Source organism: Pleurodeles waltl, chromosome 7, assembly GCF_031143425.1.
Source record: "Pleurodeles waltl isolate 20211129_DDA chromosome 7, aPleWal1.hap1.20221129, whole genome shotgun sequence".
NCBI lineage: Eukaryota > Metazoa > Chordata > Amphibia > Caudata > Salamandridae > Pleurodeles > Pleurodeles waltl.
In genome coordinates, this window is record NC_090446.1 from 1551003239 (window position 1) to 1551030462 (window position 27224).

Genomic DNA, 27224 nt, shown 5'->3' on the forward strand with positions numbered 1-27224 from the left:
TGCGTGAAGTGCTTTGAAGTCCTCGCCGTGTGGCGGGAGCGGAGCAGCGACACGCTGTGGAGAGAAGGCTGAAGCATCCAGCGCTGCGAGGCCGGGGCAGGGCTTCTAGGCGGGAGGTGAGGGGTTAATGCTGCGTCTGATACACAAGTGTGACTGGAGGTAAACTTCGCCCCTCCAACCGGCCGGAGCTGACTCCGCTTTATGGCGCTGGGAGGAGGCGCTATATAAAGGCAGCCGGGAGCGGCGCTCAGAACAGGCGCTGGCAGCGGAGGAGGAGGTAAGATGCCCTTGATATACTTACAGTTTTATAGCGCCGACACGGCCCGGGGGGTATCAGGGCGCTTTACGTCGCACAAGGATACCTTCGCTATTGCTAGGAACAGGGAGACGAGGCGATTTGCCCAGAATCACAGGATGTTGAACCGACGCCGAGATTCGAACCTGGATCTACAGCTCCACAGGCGGCAGCTCTGCCCCTGGGCACAAGGAGGGGCATGAGAGAGGAGGAGAGGGGGAGAAGTGAAGGGGTGGGTGAGTGGCACGGAGGGGTAGAAGTGAAGGGGTGGGTGAGTGGGGTGGAGGGGTAGAAGTGAAGGGGTTGGTGAGTGGCACAGAGGGGTAGAAGTGAAGGGGTGGGTGAGGGGCGTGGAGGGGTAGAAGTGAAGGGGTGGGTGAGTGGCGTAGAGGGGTAGAAGTGAAGGGGTTGGTGAGTGGCACAGAGGGGTAGAAGTGAAGGGGTGGGTGAGTGGCGTAGAGGGGTAGAAGTGAAGGGGTTGGTGAGTGGCACAGAGGGGTAGAAGTGAAGGGGTGGGTGAGTGGCACGGAGGGGTAGAAGTGAAGGAGTGGGTGAGTGGCGTGGAGGGTTAGAAGGGACGGGGTGGGTGAGTGGCGCGGAGGGGTAGAAGTGAAGGGGTGGGTGAGTGGCGCGGAGAGGTAGAAGTGAAGGGGTGGGTGAGTGGCGTGTAGGGGTAGAAGTGAAGAGGTGGGTGAGTGGGGTGGAGGGGTAGAAGTGAAGGGGTGGGTGAGTGACGCGGAGGGGTAGAAGTGAAGGGGTGGGTGAGTGGCGCGGAGGGGTAGAAGTGAAGGGGTGGGTGAGTGGCGCGGAGAGGTAGAAGTGAAGGGGTGGGTGAGTGGCGTGTAGGGGTAGAAGTGAAGGGGTTGGTGAGTGGCGTGGAGGGGTAGAAGTGAAGGGGTGGGTGAGTGGCGTGGAGGGGTAGAAGTGAAGGGGTGGGTGGCGCGAAGGGGTCGAAGTGAAGGGTAGAAGTGAAGGGGTGGGTGAGTGGCGTGGAGGGGTAGAATTGAACGGGTGAGTGAGTGGCGCGAAGGGTAGAAGTGAAGGGTAGAAGTGAAGGGGTGGGTGAGTGGCGTGGAGGGGTAGAAGGGAAGGGGTGGGTGAGTGGTGCGGAGGGGTAGAAGTAAAGGGGTGGGTGAGGGGCGTGGAGGGGTAGAAGGGAAGGGGTGGGCGAGTGGCGCGGAGGGGTAGAAGTGAAGGGGTGGGTGAGGGGCATGAAGGGGTAGAAGTGAAGAGGTGGGTGAGTCTGGTGGAGGGGTAGAAGTGAAGGGGTGGGTGAGTGGTGCGGAGGGGTAGAACTGAAGGGGTGGGTGAGTGGCGCGAAGGGGTAGAAGTGAAGGGTAGAAGTGAAGGGGTGGGTGAGTGGCGTGGAGGGGTAGAAGGGAAGGGGTGGGTGAGTGGTGCGGAGGGGTAGAAGTAAAGGGATGGGTGAGGGGCGTGGAGGGGTAGAAGGGAAGGGGTGGGCGAGTGGCACGGAGGGGTAGAAGTGAAGGGGTGGGTGAGTGGTGTGGAGGGGTAGAAGTGAAGGGGTGGGTGAGGGGCGTGAAGGGGTAGAAGTGAAGAGGTGGGTGAGTCAGGTGGAGGGGTAGAAGTGAAGTGGTGGGTGAGTGGTGCGGAGGGGTAGAAGGGAAGGGGTGGGTGAGTCGGGTGGAGGGGTAGAAGTGAAGGGGTGGGTGAGTGGGGGCGTGGAGGGGTAGAAGTGAAGGGGTGGGTGAGTGGCGCAGAGGGGTAGAAGTGAAGGGGTGGGTGAGTGGCGTGGAGGGGTAGAAGTGAAGGGGTTGGTGAATGGCGTAGAGGGGTAAAAGTGAAGGGGTGGGTGAATGAGGGACTGTTTACAGTCACCCTGTGGAGTGAGTGCTGATGTAGGAACGTGCCACTGTTGGCATGGTTACCCCCCACTTTTTGACGCAATCAATCAATCAATCAGTATTTGTAAAGGCGGCTACTCACCCGTGAGGGTCTCAAGGCGCTGGGGGGAGAGGAGGGTCCTCATCTGAAGAGCCACGTCTTGAGGTTCTTCCTGAGATGGTGGGAGACGGGCTTTGTCTGAGGTGCAGGGGGAGGTTATTCCAGCTCGTCGCTGCAGTGTAGGTGAAAGATCGTCCTCTGGTGGTGGTTTTGCGGATGCGAAGGATGGTGGCCAGGGCCATCTGGGAGATGCAGTGGTTCAGGTAGGCTGGCCCTGCGTTGTGTATGGCCTTGTATGTGTGGGTGAGAAGCTTGAAGGTGATTCGCTTCTCGACCGCTATCCAGTGGAGGGTCCTCAGGTGTTGGGAGATGTGTTCTCGGCGAGGGAGGTCCGGAACGAGTCTTGCGGCAGCGTTCTGGATGAGCTGAAGTTTTTTGATGTTCCTAGTTGAGGTGCCGGCGTAGAGGGCTAACTGTGAGAAAGTAGCCTCTTTAGCATGTACTTTAGAAAGGAGCAGGGTTACCCCCACTTTTGGCCTCTGTCAGTGTGTTTTTACTGTGTCACTGGGACCCTGCTAGCCAGGACCCCAGAGTTCATGGTTTGTGGCCTAATGTGTTCCCTGTGTAGTGCTTGACTGTGTCACTGAGGCTCTGCTAACCAGAACCTCAGTGCTTATGCTCTCTCTGCTTCAAAATTAGTCACTATAGTTTAGTGACTTCATTTAACAATTCCAACTGGCACACTGGACCCCCCTTATAATTCCCTAGTATATGGTACTGAGGTACCCAGGGTATTGGGGTTCCAGGAGATCCCTATGGGCTGCAGCATTTCTTTTGCCACCCATCGGGAGCTCTGACAATTCTTACACAGGCCTGCCACTGCAGCCTGAGTGAAATAACGTCCACGTTATTTCACAGCCATTTTACACTGCACTTAAGTAACTTATAAGTCACCTATATGTCTAACCTTTACCTGGTAAAGGTTGGGTGCTAAGTTACTTAGTGTGTGGGCACCCTGGCACTAGCAAAGGTGCCCCCACATAGTCCACAGCCAATTCTGAGGACTTTGTGAGTGCAGGGACGCCATTACACACGTGCACTACACATAGGTCAATACCTATATGTAGCTTCACAATGGTAACTCTGAATATGGCCATGTAACATGTCTATGATCATGGAATTGTCCCTACATTCCAAATCTGGTATAGGGGAGCCAATTCCATGCATCCTGGGGGCTCCACCATGGACCCCCAGTACTGCTAAACCAGCTCTCTGAGGCTTGCACTGCAGCTACAGCTGCTGCCACCTCACAGACAGGGTTCTGCCCTCCTGGGGTCCAGCCAGGCCTGGCCCAGGATGGCAGAACAAAGCATTTCCTCTGAGAGAGGGTGTTACACCCTCTCCCTTTGGGAATAGATGTTACAGGCTGGGGAGGGGTAGCCTCCGCCAGCCTCTGGAAGGAAATGCGTTGATGGGCACAGATGGTGCCCTCCTTGCATAAGCCAGTCTACACTGGTTCAGAGATCCCCCCAGCCCTGCTCTGGCACAAAACTGGACAAAGGAAAGGGGAGTGACCAATCTCCTGTCCATCAGCACCCAAGGGGGTGGTGCTCAGAGCTCCTCCAGTGTGTCCCATATTTAAACCAAACAAGACCAGTGTGTCCCAGACTTCAGCCATCTTGCTTTGCAAGGTGTGGGGGCACTCTAGAGGGCTCTGAGGGGCCAGTGCCAGCAGGTGACGTCAGAGACCCCTCTTGATAGGTCCATACCTGATAAGGTAGCCAATCCCCCCTCAGGGCTATTTAGGGTCTCTCCTGTGGTTTCTCTTCAGATTCTGCTTGCAAGTTTCTTCAGGAATCCTCTGCAACTACTACTTCATCTTCTGACCTCGGATCGACTGCAGCCTGCTCCAGGAACTGCTGTAACAGCAACAAAGTAATTACAAGGGAAACTTCGACTCTGCAACTTCAGCTCCAGCCAGCAATTGCAACAGTTTCCAAGGTGTGCACGCTCCCTGTCTTCATCCTGCACCAGAAGGACCAAAGAAATCTCCCCTGGAGTGACAGAGTCACACCCCTGCTCACGCAGGCACCTTCTAAGGCAATGACTGGTTCTCTTGGACTCCTCTCCTGGCGACGAGCGTGCTCCCTGGTACACAGGTGGTTGACCCCTTCAACACAGACTGTCCTAAGGTCCTGCTGTCCAAATTTGGAGGAGGTAAGAGCTTGCCTTCCCCGTTTGCGACAGTACCCCTGTGCACTGGGTCATCTCTAGCTCCTGAGGCCTCTGTGCACTATTTGCAAGAATCCTTCGCGCACAGCCTGGCCCAGGTCGCCAGCACTCTATCCTGCGATGCTCAACTCAATGAGTTGTTCTCCGGCGGCGTGGGACCTTCCTTTGTAGTGCTGCAGCAACCGCAATTTGCACCTTCTTTGTTCCCGTGTCCTGGGACCTCTGAGGGTGCTGCCTGGTCATCTGTGGGTTCCCTCCAGTGTTGGGAGGTCCCTCTGCCATCCTCAATCCGAGTTGAAGCCCCCCTGGGTCCAGGCAGCGGCACTTTGACGAACACCGCGACATTGCTTGAACCAAGGCTTGTTGGATGAATCCAGCGTTACAACTCACTTGCATCCAACATCTCCATGTGGGACATTCATTGCATCATGCACAAACCCGCAGCCATCTTCTTTGGTTCTCTTCTGCAGACTTCTCCCAACCGGAGAATCCTCTTTTGCACCATCTTCTAGGTTGGCCGGGGCTCCTGCTCGTCCTGGCATCTTCTGTGACTTCTGGACTTAGTCTCCTCTCTTCACAGGTCATCAGGTCCAGAATCCACCATTTGTTGCTTGCAGTCTTGCTTGGTTCTTGCAATAACTCTTATCACAACTTGTGGTGTGTCCTGAGGAAACTTACAGTCCTTTACTCCTACTTTCCTGGGCTCTGGGGTGGGGTATTTTACTCACATTTGTGGTATTCTTACTCTCCCAGCGATTCTCTACACACTCCACTTTTCTAGGTGGGAATTTGTGATTCGCATTCCACTTTCTTAGTATATGGTTTGTGTTGCCCCGAGGTCTATTGCATTTTATTGCATTCTATGGTATTTTCTATGGTTTGCACTATTCTATTACTATTTACTTACCTGATTTTGGTGTCTAGTGTATATATTGTGTATAATACTTTCCTCCAGAAGGAGTATTGCCTCTAAGATATTTTTGGCCTTGAGTCACTAAAATAAAGTGCCTTTATTTTTGGCAACACTGAGGGGGTCATTCCAAGACCGCCAGGGCCGGGGACCACGGAAGCACCGCCAACAGGCTGGCGGTGCTTCCCAGCCCATTCTGACCGCGGCGGTAAAGCCGCGGTCAGAAAAGGGGATCCGGCGGTTTCCCGCCGGATTTCCCCTGCATGGGCTGAATCTCCATGGTGGCGCTGCAAGCAGCGCCGCCATGGAGATTCCGAACCCCTTCCCGCCATCCTGTTTCTGGCAGTTTTTACCGCCAGAAACAGGATGGTGGGAACGGGTGTCGTGGGGCCCCTGGGGGCCCCATAAAGATTTTCACTGTCTGCTTAGCAGACAGTGAAAATCGCGACGGGTGCAACTGCACCTGTCGCACCCCTGCAACTCCGCCAGCTCCATTCGGAGCTGGCTTCCTTGTTGCAGGGCCTTTCCCGCTGGGCCGGCGGGCTCTCTTTTGGCGGTCGCCGGCCGGCCCAGCGGGAAAGCCAGAATGGCACCGCGGTCTTCTGACCGCGGAGCGGCCATTTGGCGGTTCCCGCCAGGCGGGCGGCTCCCGCCGCCCGCCAGGGTCAGAATGACCCTCTGAGTATTGTAAATTCTACCTCTATCAGCCTAAGCTGCTAGAACACTACTACATTTCACTAATAAGGGATAACTGGACATGGTGTAAGGTGTAAGTACCCAAGGTACCCACTACAAGCCAGGTCAGCCTCCTACTTTGACAGCAGCGATGGAATAAGTACTTGCAATTACTTTACTGCTTTGTTACTAGTGGTTTTCACAAGAAAAGCTTGCTCCAATACTTAGAGCTATACATAATTGTACATAGAATTCACTTTTAACTTTCTGAAAACTTCTTTTAAACTTTGCAAAAGTTTTTAAAAGTTTCTGAAAAGTTTTTCTTTTCTATAAAAAGTTAGGCCTACTAGTCTATTAACTTTTTACTCTTTTTCCTAAACTCTTTCTGTCAACATGTCTGGTGAAGAGGCTACCCCTAGTGATGTGAAAACAACATATGAAAGTTTAAACTTTAAAAGTTTGAGGGGTCTCTGCATTGAAAGAAGTTTAGGGATTGGGAAGAACCCCAATAAGGAGTTCCTCTTAAATATTCTCCTCCAAGATGACCAGGGACTCAGCACTGGTCCAGATCAGACAGATGGGGGAGTTGAGGAAGAGTCCAACCAGGCAGGCTCAGAGGAGCATTCTGATAATTCTGGGGAGGGTCCTTCCACTGATCTTTCCATAAACAAACCCCCTAGTGCAACTAGGAGTGGGAAGAGGTCACGCTCAGGTAGGGCTCCCTTCACACCTAGAGGCCAGGTCACTAGGGTGGCTCAGGTTAGGGAAAGATCGGCCTCGGCCAATTCCCATGTTACTTCAGTTTCAGAAGCATCCCACACCTTTAACCCTGAGGACCAGTCCCTAGGTAGGGAACTCACAAAGCTGAGGTTAGAGGAGGCCAGACCGAGGCTACAGCAGCAACAGTTGGCTTTTGATAGGGAATCCCTGGCTGTGGAAAGGAAAGGCAGGGGTTGGGGTTAGTTCTCCATGGTGGCAGCAGCAGTTTCTGGAACTCCATTGTTAGGGAACCTAGATTTGATTCAAGAAATCTGCACATAGTTGTTCCCCCTTTTAGGGTGGGGATGACATCTATACGTTTTTTGCTGCACTTGAAAGGGCCTGTAAAGTTCAGAGGGTCCCTCAAGTTCAGTGGGCTGCTATCCTGTGGCTATCTTTCACTGGCAAGAGAGAGACAGACTTCTTATTGTCAGGGAGGATGACTCAGACAACTATCACATTCTCAAAAGTGCACTCTTAGATGGTCTGGGCTTATCCACTGAGCAATACAGGATAAAGTTCAGAGAGACCAGAAAGGAGTCATCACAGGACTGGACAGACTTTGTGGTCTGTTCAGTGAAGGCCCTAGAAGGTTGATTACATGGCAGTAAGGTGACTGACTATGAAAGCCTCTATAACTTGGTTCTGAGGGAGAATATCTTGAATAATTGTATGTCTGACTTGTTTCATCAGTATCTTGTGGACTCAGATCTGACCTCTCCCCAAGAATTGGGAAAGAAGGCAGACAAATGGGTCAGAACAAGGGTGAGCAGAAAAGTTCATACAGGAGGTGACAAGGATGGCAAGAAGAAAGATGGTGAGAAATCTCAGGATAAGCATGGGGATAAAGGTAAAAACAAAGATCCTTCTTCACATCCTAAACACTCTTCAGGGGGTGAGGATAAATCGTCTTCTTCCTCTTCTTCACAACCCACACACACTAAAAGGCCTTGGTGCTATGTGTATAAAAATAAAGGCCATTGGGCAGGGGATAAGTCCTGTCCAGGTAAACCCCCTGAGCCTACCACCACTAACACATCAAGCTCTAGTGCCCCTAGCAGTAGTGGTAATAGTGGTGGGACTGCAGGCAACAGTCAAACTGAGGGTGTAGTTGGGTTCACTTATGGGTCCATCATAGAAACTGGGGTAGTCAGTCCCAAGACAGTTTCTGTCACACCTAGTGGCATTGGCCTTGCCACACTGGCTGCTTGTCCCCTTACAATGGATAAGTACAGGCAGATAGTTTCAATAAATGGTGTTGAGGCCCAGGCCTACAGGGACACAGGTGCCAGTATCACTTTGGTGACTGAAAACCTTGTGTAACCTGCACAACACATCCTTGGACAGAAGTACCACGTTACTGATGTCAATAACTCCACTCAGTCTCTCCCTTTAGCTGTAGTGCAACTTAGTTGGGGTGGACTTACTGGCCCTAAGCAGGTGGTGGTATCACCTAGCTTCCCTGTAGACTTTCTCTTAGGTAATGACCTAGAGGCCTCAGGTTGGGCTAAGGTAGAGTTTAGGACCCATGCATCCATGCTGGGTATCCCTGAGGAATTGCTTCCTCTCATTTCTGGTCAAATGAAAAAGCAAAGAAGAGCAAAAGGCCTGAAATCTCAGGATCCCTCTCCACCAACAGGTAAAAAGGGCATCAAAGTATGTCTTTCCCACCCTGCCACTAAGGATACCATTCCTGTGGTGGGAGAAACCTATCCTGGAGTGGCACCTGTAGCAAAGGAGCCCTCAGCTACCACGGCTGGACTTCCAGAGGTAAAAGTACCTCTCTGTGGAACCACTAAAGCAGATGTGCAAAACTGCCCAATTTTAGTAAATATGGAGCAACCCTCCACCCCTCCTAGAGAAACCTTAGTGCAGCAACCCTGCACTGCCTCACAACACTTAGGACAGCATCCCTGCCCTAGTGTGGAGCTCATAGGACAGCATCCCTGCCCTGCTCCAACTCAAGAGAAACAGCATCCCTGTTTTCTCTTCCAGCCATATGGACAAAGTTTTGCCCAGTTATGACTTTATTATGACAGCATCCCTGTCTGGCATTCTCTTCATTTGACATAGGCCCAGTGGACCAATCCCACTGCCCAACTTTAAAACATACCAATAGAAACTCTGAGAATTTACACTCACACTGTAGGTTAGGTAAAAATCTCCAAACAGGGTGGTTTCCATCCCCACAGGGAAGTAACCATACAGTGGATGATAAAGGGAGTAACCACTTGTTAGACCTGGCAGCTTTTTGGCGTGTCTCCCCTGTCTTTTTGCCTTCTGACCTCCTGGTTTTGGACTCTGTTTTTGCTGGTTTATTGTCTCTGTGCACTTTACCACTGCTAATCAGTGCTAAAGTTCAAGCGCTCCCCATATAAATTGTACTGTGGACTGGTTTATCCATAATTGGCATATTTGATTTACTAATACGTCCCTAGTAATGTGCCCTAGAGGTGCCCAGGGCCTGTGAATCAAATGCTACTAGTGGGCCTGCAGCACTGGTTGTGCCACCCACATGAGTAGCCTTGTAAGCATGGCTCAGACCTGCCACTGCAGTGTCTGGGTGTGCAGTTTTAAACTGCCAATTTGACTTGGCAAGGGGGTGCCCACTTGCCAGGCCTCAACCTTCCCTTTTACTACATGTAAGGTACCCCTAAGGTAGGCCCTGGGTATCCCCAGGGGCAGGGTGCAGTGTATGTTTAAGGTAAGACGTATACTAGTGTGTTTCATATGTTCTAACAGCAAAATACTGCCAAATTCGGGTTTCACTGTGCAAGGCCTATCTCTCTCATAGGTTAACATGGGGGCTGCCTTTAAATATCCTTAAAGCACAGCTTCCCTTTGAGAGTAGATAAAAATTTGGAGTTTAGGGTCTCTGAACTCACAATTTAAAAATACATCTTTTAGTGAAGTTGGTTATTAAATTGTCTGTTTGAAAATACCACTTTTAGAAAGTAGGCATTTTCTTGCTTATACCATTCTTTGACTCTGCCTGTTTGTGGATTGTCTGTCTGGGCCAGTTTGACAGTTGGGCTGTTCACACCTCTCCTCTAGACAGTGACACAAAGGGTGCTGGGGTGTAGCCTGCATATCCTGATGAGCCATCTAAGCTAGAGTGGAGGGAGGAGTGGTCGTTCACACCTGAAAGGACTGTGCCTGCCCTCACACAATGCAGTCTCCGACCCCCTGGTGAGTGTCTGGGGCCTGGAAAAGGAAGGATCTTGCAAACACTTGAGACTTTGCTTTGAAGTTTGCTAACTTCAAAGACAGACCTGGGAATAAGAAGAAGACCCAAAACCCCAGACTGGTAGAATCTTTCTGGAATCAAGAGGAACCTCTGCCCAGGAGAAGAGCTGAAGAGCTGGAGGAGGAGTACTGTCCCTTTGCTGTGATGCTTTGCTGGACTGGCCTGCAGTTGCTGCTTCTGCCTGAAAAGAGTGCAAAGGGTGAACTTTGCTGTGTGTCCTGCTTGAGAAAGTTCTCCAAGGGCTTGGAATAGAGCTTGTCTCCTGTTGGAAGTCTGAAGGACACCAAAGACTTCAGTTTCCTCGACCTGCAGCACTGGGAACTGTGTGTTTTGTGCTTCTCAAGAGGAGAAACCATTGCGACGCCGCCAACGACGCTGCTGGCCTGCACTGTGACCTGCTGGCGCTGCACAGAGTCGCATTTCCCCACTTCGCACCGCGACCCTGGTCTCACCGACGCCTTCATCGGACGACTTCACCGAGCCGCTGCTCGCACCGCGACCTGTGGGCCCGCACTCAGGGGTCACCTGCTCACAGGCAGCCTGGGCATCCCCGACGACGATACTCCTGCTGACACCGGCACCGCTGCCTGCCCCGTGGCCTGTGGACACCGCTCATTTGGTACACAAAGCACCGTCCCATCCCGCACCGCAGCCCCGGTCCACCGACGCCAGCACCATCGACTCCTGTGTCGTCACCAGGCATCCTGCCTGCACCGTGGCCTGTGAACACCGCTCATGAGGTTCACGAAGCACCGTCCCGTCCCGCACCGCTGGCTTGGGCCTACCGACGACAGCTCATCAGCAACGACGGCGCCGCTGCCTGCACCGTGACCTGTAGACAATGCACGTCGCACTGCCCCGCTTCACCCCACAACCCTGGTCTCACCGATGCCGCTGGACGGCGTCACTGAGCCGCTGCTTGCACCGTGACCTGTGGGCACCGCAAGTCGCATCATCCTGCTTCGCACCGCAGCCCAGACGCCATCCACGCCGGTGCACCTGACTTCATCAGCCTGGAGAACCTCAAGGGCCCGACGACTCCTGCACCGACTCTGGAACCGACACCGCGACAACAGTGACACCGCCCTCTGGAGCTCATCGCGAGGATCACGACGCCCTGCAAATCCAAGGTACAGTTTGCGGGTCTTCCCGACACTGTAGCTGGCCAGCAACGCCACGGCCGGCCTGAACTGTTGGTTTCATTGATCACGACTCTGCGATAGCCCCAGGTGGAGCTATTGACTTCAAAGAACTGTAGTTTTGAGTAAATTTTGCAGAATTCATATTTTTCTTACTGTATGTTGGATTTTTATCGTAATTGGTCTTGTTTTATGTAGATAAATATTGGCTATTTTTCTAAAACTGGTGTGCTGTCCTTTTGTAGTGTTTTCACTTATTACTGTGTGTTATGTGCAAATGCTTTATAAATTGCTTCTGAGATAAGCCTGACTGCTCGTGCCAAGCTACCAAGGGGGTGAGCAGGGGTTATGTGAGTGGGTATCTCCCTTATCCTAACTAGAGTAAGGGTCCCTAATTGGACAGGGTGCAAACCGACTGCCAACTAGAGACCCCATTTCTAACACCACTCAATTGCAGAGCTACTCTCCACTTATCACCACTTAGACAATAAAGTCTCAACTGGCCAAGATTAGCCTTATTGTCCTTCGTTTGAGGGGGGGTGAGAAAGTAGCCTTTTTCTAGCATGGTTACCCCCACTTTTGGCCTGTTTGTGAATGTGTGTCAGTGTGTTTCTACTGTGTCACTGGGATCCTGCTAGCCAGGACCCCAGTGCTCATAGTTTGTGTCCCAATGTGTGTGTTGTGAATAGTGCTTAACTGTGTCACTGAGGCTCTGCTAACCGGAACCTCAGTGCTTATGCTCTCTCAGCTTCCAAATTACTCACTATAGTTTAGTGCCTTCATTTACCAATTCTAATTGGCACACTGGACCCCCCCTTATAATTCCCTAGTATATGGTACCTAGGTACCCAGGGCATTGGGGTTCCAAGAGATCCTTATGGGCTTCAGCATTTCTTTTGCCACCCATAGGGAGCTCAGACAATTCTTACACAGGCCTGCCACTGCAGCCTGAGTGAAATAACGTCCACGTTATTTCACAGCCATTTTACACTTCACTTAAGTAACTTATAAGTCACCTATAAGTCTAACCTTCACTTGCTGGAGGTGAGGTGCAAAGTTACGAAGTGTGAGGGCACCCTTGCACTAGCCAAGGTGCCCCCACATAGTTCAGGGCCATTTCCCCGGACTTTGTGAGTATGGGGACACCATTTCATGCGTGCACTACATATAGGTGAATACCTATATGTAGCTTCTCAATGGTAACTCCGAATAGGGACATATAAGGTGTCTAAGATCATGGAATTGTCCCCCCATTCCAAATCTGGTATTGGGGAGCCAATTCCATGCATCCTGGGGGCTCCACCATGGACCCCTGGTACTGCCAAACCAGCTCTCTGAGTCTCGCACTGCAGCTACAGCTGCTGCCACCTCACAGACAGGGTTCTGCCCTCCTGGGGTCTGGGCAGCCCAGTCCCAGGAAGGCAGAACAAAGCATTTCCTCCGAGATCAGGGTGTTACACCCTCTCCCTTTGAAAATAGGTGTTACAGGCTTGGGAGGGGTAGCCTCTCCCAGCCTCTGGAAATGCTTTGATGGGCACAGATGGTGCCCTCCTTGCATAAGCCAGTCTACACTGGTTCAGGGATCCCCAGCCCCTGCTCTGGCGCAAAACTGGACAAAGGAAAGGGGAGTGACCACTTCCCGGTCCATCACCACCCCACTGATAAGCCTGACTGTCCAATCACACTACCACAAATAGAGCATGGGTGTTATCTACTGTAGCCCCTGTTCAGCCTCTGGGGATCCCCTGGGCTCTGTGCACACAATATATCTCACTTTGAGATAATATATACAGAGCCAGCTTCCTACAGCTGACAAAAGCCATCTGAGAAAAGGATGCTACAGAAACTACTGTAGTGCTGCTGTCTTTAGGTGCAGCCTGCAAACAGCAGGAGTTCACCATTGTACAAAGTCCTGTGTACACCCTATCAATACTTGCAGTCAACTTTGAATCAGCCCCTTGTTTATCATTGGCTAATTTTCTTGTCAATCTCGTTTGCTTTCTGCCTATTCAATGCCTTTTCTTCCTTTTTCCTGTTAGCCCAGCCCCTGGAGCATAGCTTCTCTAACACCCTCTTCATCTGTACCATTCCACTGCTTGGTCATCGCTGCAGTCTCTGGGGCAGTCACTAAACTTTCACATAACACACATCAGCCACACAGCTTGCTGCGCTGCGTTGTGTGAAAGAGAGGGAGCAGAAAACCATCATTTCAAATGCGATATAGCGCACTCAGCGTCCTCCTGTGTTCTGGAGCCTCCTAGTGCCAATGCAGACGCCCTTGTGCCATGGTACATCGTTCCTGTTTGTGCAGAGGTGGGATGTCTTTCTGCACAATCCTAAGAGGTAATGTCCTCGTTCTGTGCGTGATTTAGAACGCATCATCCGTAAAAAGAGGAAGTAACAAGGAGAAATAAAGATACTTCTCCTCATTACAAGGTCATCAGGAGACCTAACGTTCAGCACAATCCCAGGTTTACTGATTTTAGTAAATCTGGGATTGGGACAAATTCCATGGGTGGATGCACTGGAATGCGCATGCTCCACCCATATAGCGTGTAACCCTACGAAATAGAACACAAAACAGTGCAAGCCACTCTGTTGTGTAACATTTCTCAAGTTATCCAGGGTTGTGCAAATTGCTTCCTGCGAGATTTATTAAATATCATTTAAGTAATTACGGTGCCCAATACCGACTTGCATGATGCAAGGACCATGCAAGCCCCCTGCATTGCTCTCAAGTCCGAGCGCACCCCCTGGGCTGCTCTGATGTCCGAGCCTGTCCCCTGCATTATTCCCATGTCCGAGCATGCCCCCGCGCTGTTCTCATGTACAAGCGCGCCCCTTGCACTGCTCTCATGTCCGAGTCCAGGGCATCCCCTGTGTTGCTCTCTTGTCTGAGCATGTCCTCTATGTTGCTCTCATGTCCAAGCGCATCCCATGTGTTGCTCCCATGTCTGAGCACATCCCATATGTTGCTCTCATGTCTGAGCGCATCCCCTGTGTTGCACTTATGTCCAGCATGTCCCTTGCGTTGTTTTCGCTTTTGAGCGCATCCCATGTGTTGCTCTCATGTCCGAGCGTGCCCCCTGCGCTGCTCTCATGTCCAAGCGTGCCCACTGCATAGCTCTCACGTCTGAGCACGTCCCATGTGCAGCTCTCATATCCGAGCGCGCCCCCTGTGTTTTTCTCATGACCGAGCCCGTCCCCTGCATTGCTCTCATGTTCTAACATGTCCCATGTGTTGCTCTCTTGTCTGAGCACATCCCCTGCATTTCACTCATGTTTGAACGCGTCCCCTGCGTTGCACTCATGTCCAAGCACATCCCCTGCTTTGCTTTCATGTTCGAGCACGTCCCCTGCCTTGCTCTCATGTCCGAGAGCATCCCATGCAGAGCATCCCCGAGAGCGAGTACCCTGCATTGCTCTCACGTCTGAGCACGTCTCGTGTTGCTCTCATGTTCGAGCACGTCCCCTGCATTGCTCTCATGTCTGAGAGTGTCCCATGCGTTGCTTTCATGTCTGAGCTCATCCCCTGCATTGCCCTTATGTCCGAGCCTGTCCCCTGCATTGCTCTCATGTTCGAGCATGTCCCATGTGTTGCTCTCTTGTCCAAGCCCATCCCCTGCATTGCCCTCATGTCTGAGCGCATCCCCTGTGTTGCACTTATGTCCGAGCATGTCCCCTTCATTGCTTTCGTGTCTGAGCGTATCTCATGTGTTGCTCTCATGTCCGAGCACACCCCCTATGCTTCTCTCATGTCTGAGCATGCCCCCTGCGTTGCTCTCATGTCTGAGCACACCTCCTGTGTTTCTCTCATGTCCGAGCATGCCCCGTGTGTTTCTCTCATATCTGAGCCTGTCCCCTGCATTGCTCTCATGTTCGAGCATGTCCCATGTGTTGCACTCACGTTCGAGCGCGTCCCCTGCATTGCACTCATGTTCGAGCGCGTCCCCTGCATTGTACTCATGTCCAAGCACATCCCCTGAGTTGCTTTCATGTCTGAGCGCGTCCCCTGCATTGCTTTCACTTCTGAGCACGTGCCATGTGTTGCTCTCATGTCCGAGCGCGTCCCCTGCATTGCTCTCATGTCCGAGCACGTCCCCTGCCTTGCTCTCATGTCCGAGAGCATCCCATGCAGAGCATCCCCGAGAGCGAGTACCCTGCATTGCTCTCACGTCTGAGCACGTCTCGTGTTGCTCTCATGTTCGAGCACGTCCCCTGCATTGCTCTCATGTCTGAGAGTGTCCCATGCGTTGCTTTCATGTCTGAGCTCATCCCCTGCATTGCCCTTATGTCCGAGCCTGTCCCCTGCATTGCTCTCATGTTCGAGCATGTCCCATGTGTTGCTCTCTTGTCCAAGCCCATCCCCTGCATTGCCCTCATGTCTGAGCGCATCCCCTGTGTTGCACTTATGTCCGAGCATGTCCCCTTCATTGCTTTCGTGTCTGAGCGTATCTCATGTGTTGCTCTCATGTCCGAGCACACCCCCTATGCTTCTCTCATGTCTGAGCATGCCCCCTGCGTTGCTCTCATGTCTGAGCACACCTCCTGTGTTTCTCTCATGTCCGAGCATGCCCCGTGTGTTTCTCTCATATCTGAGCCTGTCCCCTGCATTGCTCTCATGTTCGAGCATGTCCCATGTGTTGCACTCACGTTCGAGCGCGTCCCCTGCATTGCACTCATGTTCGAGCGCGTCCCCTGCATTGTACTCATGTCCAAGCACATCCCCTGAGTTGCTTTCATGTCTGAGCGCGTCCCCTGCATTGCTTTCACTTCTGAGCACGTGCCATGTGTTGCTCTCATGTCCGAGCGCGTCCCCTGCATTGCTCTCATGTCCGAGCACGTCCCCTGCCTTGCTCTCATGTCCGAGAGCATCCCATGCAGAGCATCCCCGAGAGCGAGTACCCTGCATTGCTCTCACGTCTGAGCACGTCTCGTGTTGCTCTCATGTTCGAGCACGTCCCCTGCATTGCTCTCATGTCTGAGAGTGTCCCATGCGTTGCTTTCATGTCTGAGCTCATCCCCTGCATTGCCCTTATGTCCGAGCCTGTCCCCTGCATTGCTCTCATGTTCGAGCATGTCCCATGTGTTGCTCTCTTGTCCAAGCCCATCCCCTGCATTGCCCTCATGTCTGAGCGCATCCCCTGTGTTGCACTTATGTCCGAGCATGTCCCCTTCATTGCTTTCGTGTCTGAGCGTATCTCATGTGTTGCTCTCATGTCCGAGCACACCCCCTATGCTTCTCTCATGTCTGAGCATGCCCCCTGCGTTGCTCTCATGTCTGAGCACACCTCCTGTGTTTCTCTCATGTCCGAGCATGCCCCGTGTGTTTCTCTCATATCTGAGCCTGTCCCCTGCATTGCTCTCATGTTCGAGCATGTCCCATGTGTTGCACTCACGTTCGAGCGCGTCCCCTGCATTGCACTCATGTTCGAGCGCGTCCCCTGCATTGTACTCATGTCCAAGCACATCCCCTGAGTTGCTTTCATGTCTGAGCGCGTCCCCTGCATTGCTTTCACTTCTGAGCACGTGCCATGTGTTGCTCTCATGTCCGAGCGCGTCCCCTGCATTGCTCTCATGTCCGAGCACGTCCCCTGCCTTGCTCTCATGTCCGAGAGCATCCCATGCATTTCTTTCATGTCCGAGGCCATCCCCTGCATTGCCCCTATGTCCGAGCGTGTCCCCTGCGTTGCTCTCATGTCTGAGCATGTCCCATGTGTTGCTCTCATGTGCGAGCACGCCCCCTGCGCTGCCCTCATGTCCGAGCGCAACCCCCTGCGCTGCTCTCATGTCCGAGCGTGCCCCCTGCATTGCTCTCATTTTTTAGCGCACCCCCTGCACCGCTCTCACGTCTGAGCACGCCCCCTGCATTGCTCTAATGTCCGAGCGCGTCCCCTGCATTGCTCTCATGTTCGAGCATGTCCCACGTGTTGCTCTCTTGTCCGAGGGCGTACCCTGCATCGCTCTCGTGTTGGAGCATTTCGTATGTGTTGCTCTCTTGTCTGAGCGCATCCCCTGCGTTGCACTGATGTTCGAGTGCGTCCCCTGCGTTGCACTCATGTCCAAGCACATCCCCCTGCGTTGCTTTCACATCCGAGTGCATCCCCTGCGTTGCACTCATGTTCGAGCGCATCCCCTGCGTTGCACTCATGTCCAAGCACATCCCCCTGCGTTGCTTTCACATCCGAGTGCATCCCCTGCGTTGCACTCATGTTCGAGCGCATCCCCTGCGTTGCTTTCACATCCGAGTGCATCCCCTGCGTTGCACTCATGTTCGAGCGCATCCCCTGCGTTGCTTTCACATCCGAGTGCATCCCCTGCGTTGCACTCATGTTCGAGCGCGTCCCCTGCGTTGCTTTCACATCCGAGTGCCTCCCCTGTACTGCCCTCATGTCCGAGCGCATCGCCTGTGTTGCACTCATGTCCAAGCACATCCACTGCATTGCTTTCACATCCGAGCGCATCGCCTGTGTTGCACTTATGTCCGAGCGCATCCCATGCGTTGCTTTAGTGCCTGAGCGCATCTCATGTGTTGCTCTCATGTTCGAGCGCGTACCCTGCGCTGCTCTCATGTCAGAAGAAACGGCAGATGCATCATGACATATGCGCAAGCATGCATGGTGAGGTACACACACATACTCCATCACACTGGGGCCAGAAGCCAGGTGGCTGCTGCGCCTCGGTGCTTGCGTAAGGATGTGTAACGATGCGTAAGGACGCGTGCTCACCGTGCAGCATCTCGCCAGGGTTGCCGTAACATCATGACGCATCCTCAAATATGTGTGCATATCAGTGCCAGGAATTTTCTTTTTTTGGCTAATGCTGAAAAGCATAGGCATTGGCAAGGGCGAATGTGAGGCGTGATGGCTTTGGCAAAGCTTGTTTTCCCAGCATTGCTCTGGTGATAAATGGCAAGTCAGACAACAGAGAAGAACTGGGGCAGATGAACCCCTAAATTCACCTGGAAACTCACCCTCCCCTGTATCTCTTTCCACAGATCCGGCTGATATCTCGGGTGCAGTCACAGGATAAGAGGTCGCCATGAAGGTCGTGGGCCTGCTACTGGCACTGGTGGCTCTGACAGGTGAGATGCCATCTGGGCCAAGAGTGTGGCTGCTCTGTGTGAGAGGGAGGCCTCTTCCTATGGGCTGTTGCTACTAACAGTTCCAGTGCATGGTGCTGCTCCGTCCCAACCCCCTGAGAAGGTGCCCCAGAGACCACCATCCGCAAACCCTGCTGGGGGCGGTGACCAGAGACCAGCATCTGCAACCCCCGTGGGGGGCCGGTGCCCCACAGACCACCAACCCCAAACCCTGCTGCAGGGCAGTGCCCCACAGACCAGCATCTGCAACCCCCTGTGGTGGGATGGTGCCCCAGAGACCACCAACCCCAAACCCTGCTGCAGGGAGGTGCCCCAGAGACCACCAACCCCAAACCGTGCTGCAGGGCGTAACCCCACAGACCACCATCTGCAACCCCCTGCTGTGGGGCGGTGCCCCAGAGACCAGCATCTACAACCCTCTGCAGGACAGTGCCCCAGAGACCACCATCCCCAAACCCTGCTGCAGGGCAGTGCCCCACAGACCAGCATCTACAACCCCCTGCAGGACAGTGCCCCACAGACCACCATCTACAACCCCCTGCAGCACAGTGCCCCACAGACCACCATCTACAACCCCCTGCAGCACAGTGTCCCACAGACCAGCATCTGCAACCCCCTGCGGTGGAATGGAGCCCCAGAGACCACCATCCCCGAGCCCTGATGCAGGGCGGTGCCCCAGAGGCCACCAACCCCAAACCCTGCTGAAGGACGGTGCCCCAGAGACCACCAACCCAAAACTCTGCTGCAGGGCGGTGCCCCACAGACCACCATTCCCAAACCCTGCTGCAGGGCGGTCCCCCACAGACCACCATCTACAGCCCCCTGCAGCACAGTGCCCCACAGACCACCATCTACAACCCCCGGCAGCTCAGTGTCCCACAGACCAGCATCTGCAACCCTCTGCAGTGGGATGGTGCCCCAGAGACCACCAACCCCAAACCCTGCTGCGGGCGGTGTCCCAGAGACCACCAACCCCAAACCCTGCTGCAGGGCGGTTCCCCACAGACCACCATCCCCAAACCCTGCTGCAGGGCGGTGCCCCACAGACCACCATCTGCAGCCCCCTTCAGCACAGTGCCCCACAGACCACCATCTACAACCCCCTGCAGCACAGTGTCCCACAGACCACCATCTGCAACCCCCTGTGGTGGAATGGAGCCCCAGAGACCACCATTCCCAAACCCTGCTGCGGGGCGGTGCCCCAGAGACCACCAACCCAAACCCTGCTGCAGGATGGTGCCCCAGAGACCACCAACCCAAAACCCAGCTGCAGGGCGGTGCCCCACAGACCACCATCCCCAAATCCTGCTGCAGGGCGGTGCCCCACAGACCACCATCTGCAGCCCCCTTCAGCACAGTGCCCCACAGACCACCATCTACAACCCCCTGCAGCACAGTGTCCCACAGACCACCATCTGCAACCCCCTGCAGTGGGATGGTGCCCCAGAGACCACCAACCCCAAACCCTGCTGCGGGCGGTGCTCCAGAGACCACCAACCCCAAACCCTGCTGAAGGGCAGTGCCCCACACACCACCGTCTACAGCTCCCTGCAGCACAGTGCCTCAAAGACCACCATCCACAACCCCCTGCAGGACGCTGCCCCAGAGACCACCATCTACAACCCCCTGCAGGACCCTGCACCAGAGACCACCACCTACAACCCCCTGCAGGACCCTGCACCAGAGACCACCATCTACAACCCCCTGCAGGACCCTGCACCAGAGACCACCATCTAAAACACCCTGCTGCAGGACGGTGCCCCCTAGACCACCATCTACAACACCCTGCTGCAGGACGGTGCCCCCTAGACCACCATCACACAGAGGAGGCAGGGAGCCTGCCCATGAGCTTCAAGAGGGCAGTATATAGAGTGCTATATAGAGAGGCAGAGACCCTGCCTGTGAGCTTCAAGGGAGCAGTATATAGAGTGAGTTGGGCATCGATATGCCAGAGGCTCAGAATCCAGACCCTGCCTAGACTGGCTGGTCCCAACCAGTGCTTAATTTGAGCCGGTGGTCTCCGGTGCGGGGCACCAGCAATTATTTTCAAGCATTTACTGTGAGCAAAAGACACATTTGGGAAAGACGGAGGAAGAGGAAAATGAAAAAGCGTCACAAAGGGAGAAAGTAGAAAGCTGCAGGAGTGAGCTGAAGGGGCAGGGAGTGGCTTTAAATGGATTGAAGAGGCCCGGGATGGCTTCAGGATTGAGGTGCCTCAGTATTCCGTGCTTGCACATTTAAATGCAGCAGCCATGTGTTTCAAATGAGACCTTTGGGCACCGGCACATTTTTATTTACAAATTAAGCTGGTCCCAACATGGGAGGTTCCACAGGACAACCCCCTTAATCCGTCGCTGTTTGCCCGGACGCCCAGACTGGAAACCCTAAGAGACAGGTTTATTCCTATCCTGTCTGCAGTTGTGAGATCTGAACTGTGCCCTCGGGTGTTCATAGCGCTTTGGAATACACCAAAGAGCACTTCTTCGGTGCTGTTTCCACAGCTGCTTCCATCTCACATGTAAACAGTGCAAGGCAGGAGAAATACTGTGACAGACGACACAGTGCCAGGCAGGAGAAATACTGTGACAGACGACACAGCGCCAGGCAGGAGAAATACTGTGACAGACGACACAGTGCCAGGCAGGAGAAACACTGTGACAGACGACACAGTGCCAGGCAGGAGAAACACTGTGACGGACGACACAGTGCCAGGCAGGAGAAATACTGTGACAGACGACACAGCGCCAGGCAGGAGAAATACTGTGATGGAGGACACAGTGCCAGGTAGGAGAAACACTGTGACAGACGACACAGCGCCAGGCAGGAGAAATACTGGGACGGATGACACAGCGCCAGGCAGGAGAAATACTGTGACGGACGACACAGCGCCAGGCAGGAGAAATACTGTGACAGGCAGGAGAAATACTGTGATGGACCACACAGCGCCAGGCAGGAGAAATACTGTGACGGACGACACAGCGCCAGGCAGGAGAAATACTGTGACGGACGACACAGTGCCAGGCAGGAGAAATGCTGTGACAGGCAGGAGAAATACTGTGACAGACGACACAGCGCCAGGCAGGAGAAATACTGTGACAGGCAGGAGAAATACTGTGACAGACGACACAGTGCCAGTCATGAGAAATACTGTGACAGGTAGGAGAAATACTGTGACAGACGACACAGCGCCAGGCAGGAGAAATACTGTCACAGACGACACAGCGCCAGGCAGGAGAAATACTGTGACAGACGACACTGCGCCAGGCAGGAGAAATACTGTGACAGGCAGGAGAAATACTGTGACAGACGACACAGTGCCAGTCAGGAGAAATACTGTGATAGGCAGGAGAAATACTGTGATGACGACACCGTGCCAGGCAGGAGAAATACTGTGATGGACGACACAGTGCCAGACAGAGCCTTCTAGGTAAATTTGGATGTTACCTCCGAGCACCATCCACTGAAGGTGTTTGATGTTGTGCCCTCAGATGTTTCTACTGTTGGGTGTTGGTTACTCTCTGGGCCTAATGGTGGTGATTACAGGTCACTCCTGCCTACAAATTACAGCCACTCTGTGGTGAGGAAACCCATGCCCACAGACCATGGCCTCTCTGTGTAGGGAGGGGTTCCTATCCACAGACCATGGCCTCTCTGTGTAGGGAGGGGTTCCTACCCACAGACCACCATCGCTGTGATGATGAAACACTCCATGCCCTCTCTTTGTAGGGAGGAGCTCCTGCCCACAGACCACCATCGCCCACAGACCACCATCGCCCCCAGACCACTAGCGCTCTGATCATCACACACTCCATGGCCTCTGGACAGGGACTGGAGTGGTCCAGGTCTTGCCTTTTGTTTGCAGACAAACATCATCCAATGACCTGCTTTGGTGCAGGGAGTGGACTCGTCCACTGTGCTATTTCACATTGTTACGTGGACACTGCCACGAACCACAGGACTCCACCAAATTGCTCATTATTTTCTTTCCTTTCTCTCCTCAGGATGTCGAGCCAACCTCTTTTTCAATGACGAGCCGAAGACCAAGTGGGAGACGGCGGTGGACACCTTCTGGGATTACCTGTCCCAGGTGGGACAGGTCGCGGACGATGCCACCGCCAAGGTTAAGGAGTCGCAGCTCAGCAAAGAGCTGGAGTGAGTGTCTGTCCCCTGCACCCCTTCCCCTCCCATAGCACATCCTGGTCTGGGCTCTCTGCTCTGGTGCACCATGTGATGCCATGACTGACAGCTGTCACTCTTAGAGCATCTCAGAACTGTGGATGGCTGAGGCAGTGTCCAGAGATCGTAGGTCATGTCCATCATGCAGAATCCTGCGAGAGAGGCCACCACAGGCCCAACCGCAGGATCCCCAAACCCTCCTCCATTTTCTTGGGTGTGGCCTATGCTTTTTCTTTAACACTGTTCTCTTTTTCTTTGTTTCACTCTTTCATGGCCCAGGTTTGTTCCACCCCATGCTCTCACCTCCTCGTGTCCCCCCACTGTTGCTTCTCATCCTATGTCATGTGACTGTTTACACAGCTCCTCTGATAGCCTCACCCCCTCACACACACTCCCTACCGTACCCTCCTGCTTTTATTATACCCCTTACACTATCCTGAGCTCCTCCCCTTACACTCTCCTGAGCTCCTCCCCTTACACTCTCCTCCTCCCTTACACTCTTCTGAACTCCTCCCCTTACACTCTCCTACTCCCCTTACACTCTCCTGCGCTCCTCCCCTCACACTCTCCTCCTCCCCTTACACTCTTCTGAACTCCTCCTCTTACACTCTCCTTAACTCCTCCCCTTAAACTCTCCTGAACTCCTCTCCTTACACTCTCCTACTCCCCTTACACTCTCCTGAACTCTTCCCATTATGCTCTCCTGAACTCCTCCCCTTACACTCTCCTGAACTCCTCCCCTTACACTCTCCTGAGCACCTCCCCTTACACTCTCCTCCTCCCCTTACACTCTTCTGAACTCCTCCTCTTACACTCTCCTTAACTCCTCCCCTTACACTCTCCTGAACTCCTCCCCTTACACTCTCCTGAACTCTTCCCATTACACTCTCCTGAACTCTTCCCATTACATTCTCCTGAACTCCTCCCCATACACTCTCTTGAACTCCTCCCCTTACACTCTCCACCAACTCTTGCCCTTAAACTCTCCTGAGCTCCTCCCTTTACACTCTCCTGAACTCTTCCCGTGGCACTCTCCCGAACTCCTCCCCTTACACTCTCCTCCTCCCCTTACACTCTCCTGAACTCTTGCCCTTACACTCTCCTGAGCTCCTCCCCTTACACTCTCCTGTGCTCCTCCCCATACACTCTCCTGAACTCGTCCCCTTACACTCTCCTCAACTCCTCCCCTCCTCAACCCTTCCCCTTACACTCTCCTGAACTCCTCCCCTTACACTCTCCTGAACTCTTCCACTTGCACTCTCCTCAACTCCTCCCCTTGCACTTACCTGAGCTCCTCCCCTTACACTCTCCTGAACTCTTCACCTTGCACTCTCCTTAACTCCTCCCCTTGCACTCTCCTGTGTTTCTCCACTAGCACACTCCTTAACTCCTCTTCTTGCACTCTCCTGTGCTCCTCTCCTTGCACTCTCCAGAATTCCTCCCCTTACACTCTCCTGAACTCCTCCCCTTACACTCTCCTGAACTCTCCCCTTACGCTCTCCTGAACTCCTCCCCCTACACTCTCCTGAACTCCTCCCCTTACGCTCTCCTGAACTCCTCCCCCTACACTCTCCTGAACTCCTCCCCTTACACTCTCCTGAACTCCTCCCCTTACACTCTCCTGAGCTCCACCCCTTACACTCTCCTGAGCTCCACCTCTTACATTCTCCCGAACTCCTCCCCTGACACTCTCCTCCTCCCCTTACACTCTCCTGAACGATTCCCCTTACAATCTCCTGAGCTCCTCTCCTTAACTCCTCCCCTTACACTCTCCTGAACTCCTCCCCTTACACTCTCCTCAACTCTTCCCCTCACACTCTCCTGAGCTCCTCCCTTTACACTCTGCTCAACTCTTCCCCTTGCAGTCTCCCGAACTCCTCCCCTTACACTCTCCTCCTCCCCTTACACTCTCCTGAACTCTTCCCCTTACACTCTCCTGAGCTCTTCCCCTTACACTCTCCTGAACTCTTCCCCTTACACTCTCCTGAACTCTTCCCCTCACAATCTCCTGAGCTCCTCCCCTTACACTCTCCTGAACTCTTCCCCTTGCACTCTCCTTAACTCCTCCCCATGCACTCTCCTGAGCTCCTCCCCTTACACTCTCCTGAACTCTTCACCTTGCACTCTCCTTAACTCCTCCCCTTCCACTCTCCTGTGCTCCTCCCTTCGCACTCTCCTTAACTCCTCTCCTTGCACTCTCCTGTGCTCCTCCCCTTACACTCTCCTGAACTCCTCCCCTTACACTCTCCTGAGCTCCTCCCCTTACACTCTCCTGAGCTCCTCCCCATGTACTCTCCTGAGCTCCTCCCCTTACACTCTCCTGAACTCTTCCCCTTGCACTCCCCTTAACTCCTCCCCTTGCACTCTCCAGAACTCCTCCCCTTGCACTCCCCTTAACTCCTCCCCTTGCACTCTCCTGGGCTCCTCCCCTTGCACTCTCCTGGGCTCCTCCCCTTGCACTCTCCTGAACCCCTCCCCCTACACTCTCCTGAACTCCTCCCCTTACACTCTCCTGAACTCTCCCCTTACACTCTCCTGAGCTCCTCCCCTTACACTCTCCTGAACTCCTCAGTCCGCTCAATCTGAATAGCCCCACGTTTCCCTGTCTCTTGGCCTTTTTTCACAGCAGGTTTAATTTTACTCTTGATTCAGCTCCCATCACATTGCTGTTAGCTTCTCTAACAACCTTAATATTGTTTTAGCCTTTTTCACTTATTTCTTTTAATCGTTTTCAGATGTATTTTCTCTTCTCTCTCCATCTAATCGCTCTCATCTGTTCTGAGACCAATCTTCTGCCTGCCTTGCAGTATCTCCTCCTCCGGTGTCTCCTCTTCCGGGGTCTCCTCTTCCAGTGTTTCCTCTTCTGTTATCTTCTCTTTCATTGTCACCTCTTTCACCGTCACCTCTTTTGTTACCTCCTCTCCTCATGTCTTTTCTTCCCTTACCTCTTATTCGGGTGTTTCTTCTTCAATTGTCTCCTCTTCCATTGTCTCATTTTCTGGTGTCTCCTCTTCCCTTACCTCTTATTCTGGTGTTTCTTCTTTCATTGCCTCCTCTTCTATTGTCACATCTTCAATTGTCTCCTCTTCCAGGGTCTCCTCCTCCACATTCTCCTCTTCCAGGGTCTCCTCTTCCAGGATCTCCTCTGCCCCGTTCTACTCTTCCAGGGTCTCCTCTTCCAGGGTCTCCTCTTCCAGGGTCTCCTCTTCCAGGATCTCCTCTTCCAGGGTCTCCTCTTCCAGGATCTCCTCTTCTAGGGTCCCCTCTTCAATTGTCTCCTGTTTAATTATTTCTTCTTTTATTTTCTCCTCTTCCGTTGTTGCCTCTTCCATTATATTCTCTTCCATTATCACCTCTTCGGGTGTCTCCTCTTCCCTTACCTTTAATTCTGCCATTTCCTCCTTCATTGCCTCATCTTCAATTGTCCACTCTTCCAGGGTCTCCTCTTCTATTCTCTCCTCTTCCAGTGTCTCCCCATCTAATGCCTGTTTTACTTTTGTCCTCCCTCTCGCTTACTGTGTGTCTGTGTCTTCTCTCATCTGTTTCTTCCCCTCTGCCTCACCTTGTCGCTGTTTATCTCTTTCACTCACAGCGGCCTCATAACTGACACCATGGATGAAATCAATGTCTACACTGAAGACATCAGAACCAAGCTGGGTCCCTACACCCAGGACGTGCACCGGAGGTTCAACACCGAGGTGTCGGCCATCTCGGAGAAGCTGAAGACCGACATGGAAGACACCAAGAGCAAAGTCATCCAGTACACAGGGGACATCCGCATGATGTTTGACCAGAACATGGAAGAGGTCCGCACCCGGGTCAACATGTACATGAGGAAGCTGAAGAAGAGGCTGAACAAGGACACCGACGAGCTGAAGAAGAAGCTACAAGCCTACGCCGAGGAGATGCGCAGCAAAGCCAACGAGAAGGTGGAGGCTGTGCGGGATTCTGTTGAGCCTTACGTATCCAACATCCGTGACAAGAGCCAGCAGCGCCTGGAGACCATCCGGCAAGTGATGGATGAACACAGCAAGACCGTGCGTGACCAGCTGAACTCCAGGGCTGTGGAGCTCCAAGAGAAGGTAAAGGAGAAGATGGAGGTGGTACGGGGCTCCATGGAGGAGAGCAGCGAGGCGATCAGGAAGTGGTTTGCTCCGTACCTGGAGAGCATGAGCACCCAGTTCAAGTCCTTCCTGGAGACCCTACAGGGGAAGAAGGAGTAAACCTGGGCCTAGCTCTGTCGAGGTTTACTCTTTGGTTCCCACCCCTTGGCCAACGCAATGCTCTAACTCTCGCTGCTATCTGCACCTCAACCAGGACAACGTCACACTTGTCCTGAAGTGTCACTCCCAGTGTCCCCAGGACTCCACAGGTAGTAAATGTCAAGAGGAGCTCCTCCTCCATTTGGAAGCTGGTGAGGACGCTGCATGCGTGACCACCCACTCCTCCTGGCCTCAATGCCGCTCTGCCAACACTCTCAGCCAATACTTGAAGCTACCACTTATGTGGACTCAAGCCCCTTCCAAGCCTGGAAGTCTGAACATTTCTCCTCTGTCTGCCTGTGGCTGCACTCAAGAAAATAACCTGTGCAATGATTTCATGTTTCTGGGTTCCTTATGTTGTTTTGGTGCTGGTTTCCTCTGAAACCAAATAAAAATGCTGCTTAAAATACTCTGCAGAAGTAATCCAAGAGTTTTCTCTGCATCTGTGTGTGTGTGAGAGTGTTTGTGTGTGTGCTAGCACTGGCTCACTCTGTAAGAGCTGGTATGTCTCTCTCTGAGTGT

General features: G+C 53.3%; 1 protein-coding gene across 2 annotated transcripts; it reads left to right on the forward strand.

Moving 5' to 3' along the window:
- APOE (apolipoprotein E) lies at window positions 1–27111 on the forward strand. Of its 2 annotated transcripts, none has more exons than XM_069201463.1 (4): window positions 1–277; window positions 18160–18246; window positions 22266–22416; window positions 26033–27111. In XM_069201463.1, exons 2-4 carry the CDS (start codon window positions 18204–18206, stop codon window positions 26661–26663), a joined length of 825 nt encoding a protein of 274 aa, XP_069057564.1. In that variant the 5' UTR covers window positions 1–277; window positions 18160–18203; the 3' UTR covers window positions 26664–27111. The 2 variants fall into 2 exon arrangements, with proteins under 2 accessions (XP_069057564.1, XP_069057565.1); XM_069201464.1 differs by lacking the exon at window positions 1–277 and adding an exon at window positions 4035–4417.
- Window positions 27112–27224: the final 113 nt, after the last annotated feature.